The 8310-nt window shown below is 46.7% G+C and overlaps 1 protein-coding gene across 1 annotated transcript; it reads left to right on the forward strand.

The window, feature by feature from the left end:
• Nucleotides 1-3804: 3804 nt before the first annotated feature.
• On the forward strand, nt 3805-7574 carry IRF6 (interferon regulatory factor 6). Its single transcript, XM_010579001.1, has 7 exons — nt 3805-3978; nt 4883-5087; nt 5516-5638; nt 5742-5888; nt 6097-6489; nt 6903-7021; nt 7335-7574. The coding sequence occupies exons 1-7, from the start codon at nt 3805-3807 to the stop codon at nt 7554-7556; spliced, it is 1383 nt and encodes a 460-aa protein (XP_010577303.1). The 3' UTR covers nt 7557-7574.
• Nucleotides 7575-8310: the final 736 nt, after the last annotated feature.

Below are 8310 nucleotides of genomic sequence, written 5' to 3' on the forward strand. Positions count from 1 at the left end.
GTGGGCAGGTTGGCGGCTCGGGGGCGGGCTGGGAAGGTGCGGGGGGGTCCGGGTCCGAAGGCAGCCGGGAGGGTAAAGATGTAATAGGCATTTAGGTGTTGCTCCTTTCCCCGTCTGCTCCGGCGGCTTGTGCTGTATTAGCCCTAGGCTACATCTTTCAAGTTGGCATAAACCGAGGCCTAGAGTTAGGGCGAGGGTAATATTTACCCCCCTACACCCCCCTCACCGGCAGCTGCTATCAGACCACAGCCGTTACCACCCCCAGAACCCAAATTATCTGTGACAACTCATGCCCCTTCCAACTTAATGGGCTGTCCGGGCATGGCAGAGGGCTGAGGTTGCCAGATTTGGGTGCAGGGACTGTGGATTTTAAGAGTTAATTGTGCTCAAGGTGCGTTGCTTGCCCGGCGCAGGGCAGGGGAGCAGGGGTGGCTGCTAGAACAGTGATGTCCACATCTCTGAAACGTGGGAACTATAGGTTCCCAGTGTTGGGAGGTGATGAAGTGTTGGACGCTCAGATGAAAATTTGGCCCGTTTCTATGTGGAGACGCTGATGTGAAGGATTGAGCTGCTTGTCTTTGAAAAAACGAATACAGATCCACAAAATACAGGCTAATGTAATCAAACAAAGGTAACGAGCGTGGAATGAGGTCTGTGGTATCGCAGCGATGAACCCAGAGAAGACCCCTTCCTTCTTCAGAGGCTTCGTGAACAGGGTGGAGCGGGAGCACTGAACACACCGAGCGTGAAAGCATCCATGCGGCAGGGCCGAGACCGGCTTCAGGTCGCATTTTCCTGGTGCGCTGCACGTTACGCTGGCTGGCACCGCGCCGGAGCCCCGAGAGTCACCACGGCTAACCGGGGCTGGCCCTGACCTTGGTCACTCGGCCGTCAGGGAAGTGGCTGCAGGATGTCTGCTCGTTCCTGAGTTTGCTTGAGTTGTTCTTGTTGGGGCAAATGTCTCCCCTCCAAGGAAAAATGTCTGACTTAATAATAATTGAGGTGTGGGGAATAATTACATCACTGACCAGAGATGCATTTAATGCAGCACAGGGATGTGATAATTACCCCCCCCCCCCAGCCAATTTGAGTGGGAATAAAGCAAACCGGAGGATTCCTGGGTATGTGCACTGAGGAGTCCTGAATGAGGGCCAAGCCTCCCCTGGCAAATCCAGTTAATGGCATGAAGACGTTCCCCAAGCTCACCCTTGCAGCTCTCGGAGCGGGAGCAGCCTCTGGGGTTAGTGAACCCCACTGGATCGAAGTTGAAGGTTGTAAGAGGCTGACTCACCGTCTGAGCCCAGCAATGGGATTCAAGTTGATTTGCTCTTGGTTATTGTGTCAACAAGTCATTGGTGATAAAGGGTCATAAAGCATTGTAATGTTGCGTATTGACAGATGCTGTCTGTGATCCAAGGGACAATTCAAACCTAATACGGCAGCGCCAGCACACCCTCCATATGACCAAATGTATTTTGTTTGGGAGAGGCATGAATTTTTCTCCCTGTTGTGTGGGTTTGAATTTACTCCTGGTCTTGCAAATGTGTGTGTACGCAGTGTATGTTATTAGAAGCAGAGGGGACTGCTTGTAAAGTTGAGTGTAAAAGAGATTGTGGAAGCAAGCTTTAGTTAGGATTTCTTTGTTACAATGAGAAGTCACTTTTTTCCTTTGCGAGGGAAATCTATACCTGGTTTTGGTCTCAATTCCAAGTCCAGGATTAACCTGGACTTTGTGTCTTTGCAAACATGCTACTGAAAGTTTAATTCTGATAGCATTTTTGACGTAGATAACTAATACAGCAGAGTTTCAGAAGCACAAGAATAATTTTGATGATTGCTTTCTGATCCTTTGCAGCTCTTGGGAAGCAGTCTGCTAACACGCCCAGGTCCTTGACAAAGCACATTTTCAAACTGTTATTTAGAGATGATTTGCAATTGAATCTGAACATTTTCTTTGCTTAACAGATAAAATAAGTTGTGTTCAGATTAATTTTGTGTGAACACTTGCATCTGAATGGGATCTGCAGGTGTTTGAACAAATAAAACCTGTTCCTAGCCTAGTTCTTGGATAGAATTTTTTAATCTTCTCTGTCGCTGCTACTAGACACATTTTGCAACTCCTGCAGCAGTATTCAGGGCTTATGGAAAACGTTTTACTTATCCTGTAACTGCTTTATTTATGGGACTATTTGTAATTTCTCACATCTCTCTGAAGATTTACAAATGAATTTGGGAGATACACCTTCTAAGCAAATGTGTAGCACAAAAGTCCCCTCCCAAAATCTAAAGATACCAAATGCTGCTTCTTGCCAAGGGACAGTCGTTAATTTTGTTTGTTTGGCTTTGTATCTGTTCAGCACAAGAAAAATATTGTTGGTTGACTGCAAATGTAGTAGCAACACAGGGCTACTTAAACAACAACAGATTTGATCAGTTAACTACAGCGTTGTTTTTTAAAAAAACCTAAACATTAAGTCAACATCACTCGATTTTTAGCACGAGTGCAGGCAGACTTGCAGTTCATGTCCTTCTGGATAAACATCCTGGTTATTATAGGTCAGTGATGTTTGCGAATGACTACACTGCATTCAGAGCATTCATGAAAAAGCCATCAAATGACTTTCAGAAGAACGTCTGTCTCTGTGATAAAATGGTCCTCTCTGCTTCAGCCTGACGCTTCCACCTTTACCTCAACTGGGCTGTGGTGGGTTGACCGTGGCTGGACTCCAGGTGCCCACCAAGACGCTCTGTCACTCCTCTCCTCAGCAGGATGAGGGGGGAGAAAATAAGGTGGAAAAAAAAACCCTCCTGGGTCAAGATAAAGGCAGTTTAATAAAGCGAAAGCAAAGGTCGTGCACGGAAGCAAAGGAAAACAAAAGATTTATTTTCTACTTCCCATCAGCAGGCGATGTCCAGCCACTTCCCGGGAAGCAGGGCTTCAGGATACATAGCGGTTGCTCCGGAAGGCAAACGTCGTAAATAATGAATGCCCCCCCATTCCTCCTCCTTTCTCTTAGCTTTTATTGCTGAGCAGACATCATATGCTGTGGAATATTGCTTTGGTCAGTTTGGGTCGGTGTCTCCTCCCAAGCTCCTGCCCACCCCCAGCCTGCTGGTGAGGGGGGAGTGTTGGAGAGACAGCCTTGATGCTGTGCCAGCACTGGGCAGCATTAGCCAAAACACTGGTGTGTTATCAACACTTTTCTAGCTACCAATACAGAGCACAGCACTAGGAGGGCTGCTATGAGGAGAATTAACTCCCTCTCACCCAGATCCAGCCAGATCCAATACATGGGGCAAAAGCCTCTAATTCAGTGCATATTAGTTTTTCTCCTCCTCTATGCAAGTCTGACATGACTGAAGAACAACTAGATCAGATAGGCCTCTTCGCTAAGGCGTACGTGGAGGCTTTTGAAATCCTACTGCCTGTTCTTGCTGTGGCTTGTTTGTGGCTTTATCTCCTGCGCAGCGTTTACAGCTCAGGTTTGATTGGGGCTCGCCCTCCACACGCTCAGTTAACACAAATAACGTGCCTTCTCTGCTTACTGGAATATTTAATAGTGAGTTGTTGTTCTTGTAACAATTATGGTCCCCGCTTAGTGATGCATTTTTAACTCACTCCTCCTGGCAGAAGAGTCATCTAGCTGAATCTGAATTAGTGGTTTCAATGTGCAGTAACATAACAAACAATAGCAGTAACACGGCATAGGGCCACTTGTCATGAAATTAAATTTTTTTTAATGCATATGAGTCTCAACTAACCTTTAGCAGTTGGTCTACTATTATCCCTGTCTTTTGTAGACAATGGCGTTACACCCGCGAAGAGTTCGCTTGAAGCCGTGGCTGGTAGCCCAGGTCGATAGTGGTATGTATCCCGGCCTTATCTGGCTAAACCGAGAAGCGAAGCGGTTTCAAATCCCCTGGAAGCATGCAACTCGGCACAGCCCGCAGCACGAGGAGGAGAACACCATCTTCAAGGTGAGAGAGGGGAGAGCTCCGATATACTACGGCTCTTAAACAGAGACAAAGGGTTGAATTGTTGGCCCAGGAGCTGGACAGGCATCTCAGTAGCTGTTTCCAGGCACATTTTGTCCTATTTCTTTGACCTCAGAAAAGCCATTTTGTGCACCTGGATGCCAAGCTTGGCACTGCCTGAAATGGTGTTGAGTTCTTTAACCCTTTCTGACCACCAAAGGCCAGACAATGTCCGATTGCATGGACTCTGGAAGATTACTGCTATTTGCTTCATCTTCTTGGTTTAGGATGTGGTAGCTGGCTTGTTCTTAGCAGCAAACCATTAAATGTTGTTGCATAAATCTTAAGAGGTCCACCACAAACTTCCAGTAGTCATCACTGCTGTCCCTAATATTCTTATCCCAAGGGATTCATTACAACTCCTACACTCCTTTGAGGAATTTCTGACCTCTGCCTTGGAGGGATCTTGGACTGATAGTCTGATTTTGGGGTGAGAGAGGGAGAGGGCCAGCTGGATGCCTGTGGCTGCTCTTCCACTCCATTTTAACTGAACCCATTCCTTCTGCGCAGGGTATGGCTGTCAAAAATGACTTGATATTGAACCTAAGAGATCTAAAAAAATTTGGTGCACAATCCTGTACAATTTACACTTTCTTAACTTGTATGAAGATGCATGTTCAGAATTGCTAACGGATTTTGGAAATTTGGATTTACAGCTTTTTTTCTCCCCCTTCTTTTAATGGGAAAAACTATTAAAGCGGGAATTTCCGTTGTTGTTGTCGGAAGAGCTGTAGTTAAGACTTCTGCAAGAGAAGGATTTTACAGTGAATTTGTTTGGAAGTTTGATTTCTGATAAAAGCTGCTCTGTTGAGAGGGCTGGACTGAGCACAGTGTACTTTGTCCCCAGGCATGGGCTGTGGAAACGGGAAAGTACCAGGAAGGAGTCGATGAGCCAGACCCTGCAAAGTGGAAAGCCCAGCTCCGATGTGCTCTTAACAAAAGCCGGGAATTTAATCTGATGTATGATGGCACCAAGGAGGTGCCCATGAATCCTATTAAAATTTATGAAGTGTGCGATATCCCGCAGTCCCAGGGATCAATCATTAATCCAGGTGAGGGCCTTGCTGACACAGGGCTGGTTACTGAGCAGGCATTTGTCCAGTGCGAGTTCCTTTCCCTCCGCAGCATTAACTCTCAAGCTGCCTTTGTGTGCATAAGCCCGGTTGTACTTAAACTAAGACGACTCTGAACCATAGTGTACCTGTACTAAAATTAATAAAGCTGTATGCAGTTGCATGTTTTCTGCTAAACAGTCCAATGTTGGCAATAGTTTGTATCCTTAGCCCTCTAGAATTATATATTAAACTGAAAATAGTATGTTGTACAGATCAGATTTGTCCTTTTTTTTACTTATATTTGGAAAATACACAAATTTCCAATATTGTGCAGCGCCAACATGAAGATTACATTTATTTTTTCAAGAAATGCATTGCAGTGTTTCACACTGATCGACTACCCACAAGAATGTGCTTGTTTGCAGGTTCCACTGGCTCAGTTCCGTGGGATGAAAAGGATAATGATCTCGATGATGAAGAAGAGGAAGAATTGAATCAATCTCAGCATGTCCCTATTCAAGAGACATTTCCATTTCTTAATATCAATGGTTGGTGGCATAGACTAATGTATTAGTGAAGGTATTTGCTTGTAAGTTGGTGCATGCTTGAAATAAAATCTTGGTTTATTGAAGAATTGTTTCCTTTTTGTAGATTCTCCAATGGCTCCAGCCAGTGCAGAAAACTGCAGCCCTGAAGCTGTGTGGCCAAAGAATGAACCTCTAGATATGGAAATGCCCCCAACTGCGCTGCAGCATGACTTCTTCAGCAGCCCTGAGCTCTGGATCAGCTCTCTGCCAAGTAAGTATATGGATCTGTAGCGCTTCTGTCACTGTACTTAAAAAAAGTGTTTTGACTTTTTTCCTGTGGCTGTTTGCTTGTTAGCATGGAGAACTGTGTATAGTTTAAACATCCCTGTGACTGTAGTGTGGATTGCGTGGTGTGTCTCTACTGCTGATGCAGTAATGTAAAGGTCCAGGAAAAGCCATACTGACAGTGTCTCTCTCAGTGACAGACCTAGAAATCAAGTTTGAGTATCGAGGAAAGGAGACTGGACCGACGACGACTGTAAGCAATCCTCAGGGATGCAGACTTTTCTACGGAGAGCTGGGTCCTATGCCAGACCAGGAAGAGCTCTTTGGGCCCATTAGTTTGGAGCAAGTAAAGTTTCCAGGAACAGAGCAAATCACCAATGAAAGGCAGAAGATCTTCACAAGTCGGCTGCTGGATGTTATGGACAGGGGACTGATCCTGGAGGTCAGCGGCCATGCCATCTATGCTGTCCGGCTCTGCCAGTGCAAAGTCTACTGGTCTGGTCCCTGTGCTCCTTCCTCCACCACACCAAATTTGATCGAGAGGCAAAAGAAAGTCAAACTCTTCTGCCTGGAAACATTCCTAAGCGGTAGGTAACTTCTGCTTCTGGAAAATAGCTTTGGATACTGGTCTGGGCACTTGGTGGCACTACTGGAAGGGGTGCTCTGCACTGGGGCTCAGCCTGGATGCACCAATTAGTTTGCTTGTGCATGGAGCGTGGGTAGGAGTCACCGCTTCCCCAGCTTCAGTGGACCAGGGAGCAGGTGCACATCAGAAGAAAGTGAATGTACACGCATTTAATGCTCTGAAAAACATCGGAGCTTGCTTTTAAAGAAAGCTCTTCTGGGTGCAAGAAATGAGCTTTACTTGTGTATGTGTAAGAGGTGGCTCTGGCAAAGGACAGTGTGTAGGTAAGATCTGGGATGACATAATGAGATGGGATGTGGTGAGTGTTTCTAAACTAAAGAGGATGAGCCCACAGCATTCTGCTTTTCTTCCTAGAGCTGATTGCCCATCAGAAAGGACAAATTGAGAAGCAGCCACCGTATGAGATCTACTTCTGTTTTGGAGAAGAATGGCCTGATGGAAAACCCAGGGAGAGGAAGCTGATTGTGGTTCAGGTAGGAGCTGAGGCCCTGAAGTGACACGTGCCAGCCTTGCTGGGCCGGTGCGTTGGCTCTGGATCGATGCCCACGGATACCGGAGACCTCCTCTTCTCTGTCGTGGTTACTGACCCCAGGAAACCCCAGTAAGGCTGGTGGGTTTTGTCACGGCAAATACAAATGCTACGTGTGCCGAATAGCATCAGTCTGTGACGACGTTTTAGGTTATTGTGGAAGCCGTCCCCTGCATCCAGGGCAGGGGATTCCGGCAGAATAACAGGAATATACTGTGTGACCGTTAGGCTAAAACAACTGACTTCTTCCTAAACAGGTCATTCCAGTTGTGGCCCGGATGATCTACGAAATGTTTTCCGGTGACTTCACGCGCTCCTTTGACAGTGGCAGCGTGCGGCTCCAGATCTCTACGCCCGACATCAAGGATAACATTGTGGCTCACCTGAAGCAGCTGTACCGGCTGCTGCAGAACCACCAGGAAGGGTGGCCGATGCAGACCCCTGCCATGCACATGGCGCAGCCGCTCCCGGCGCAGTGACAGATGCTTTGCTTTGCCGCATGGTTTCTTACGTTGTACATACAGAAAAGGTTATTTCTTAACGAGTGCCTTGCCTAAATCTGAATAAAACCTGTAAATCTGGTCATCTGATGCAATTTCAGCAGTCTATGGTGCTTTTGTTTTGAAAGTGTTCAAAACAGAGGGGGTTACAGGAATACCTCTAGCCCCGTCACTGTTTCAAGCTGTTTGCTTAAGCAACTAGTATGTATAAATCAGATTTTCAATTCTGTAATTTTTGTTAATCCACTATTGATACATTGTATATAAATACTTGATCATCGGGGGGGGGGGGGGGAGAAATAATCTGTGCTCTATTAAAACCGCCTGGAGAATATCACCTTGTCTAGTTTGACTTTTTAACTGGTCTCTAGCTGCAGACTGGGAGGCTGACACTTGCTTCCAGTGTGCTTGCTGCCTTTTTTTTTTTTTTTTTTTTTTTTTTTAATAGGTATGTATAGACACACACTGTACACGCATATATATTTAAAAAAAACCCAAAACAACCAGCTCGGCATGCTGTGAGGAGCCCCCTGAAGCTGAAAGCACGCTCATGCTCCAGCTCTGAAGCCTGGGCGATGGCTCTCAGCTGCGTCCCCCCTCCAAGCTCTGGCTGAGGGGGATGGCAGCGGCCCGCTCCTCAACGACCTCTTCCTCGTCGATGAGGCCGCTGGCGCCTGGGCCTGCCCGGGGAAGGCTGCTCCACACCGGCCCGGGCTCGCCGGGGAAGGCCGCT

The sequence above is a fragment of the Haliaeetus leucocephalus genome, unplaced genomic scaffold (genome assembly GCF_000737465.1).
Source record: "Haliaeetus leucocephalus isolate CR32 unplaced genomic scaffold, Haliaeetus_leucocephalus-4.0 Scaffold68, whole genome shotgun sequence".
NCBI classification, from domain to species: domain Eukaryota; kingdom Metazoa; phylum Chordata; class Aves; order Accipitriformes; family Accipitridae; genus Haliaeetus; species Haliaeetus leucocephalus.

What these genes read in the sequence shown, in the direction of transcription:
- IRF6 (XM_010579001.1), top strand. Translation starts at nt 3,805, where the DNA reads ATGGCGTTACACCCGCGAAGAGTTCGCTTGAAGCCGTGGCTGGTAGCC. An exon ending in TCCATTTCTTAATATCAATG is followed by an intron (nt 5,639 to 5,741) that starts GTTGGTGGCATA and finishes TCCTTTTTGTAG; the next exon opens with ATTCTCCAATGGCTCCAGCC. An exon ending in GGAAGCTGATTGTGGTTCAG is followed by an intron (nt 7,022 to 7,334) that starts GTAGGAGCTGAG and finishes CTTCCTAAACAG; the next exon opens with GTCATTCCAGTTGTGGCCCG.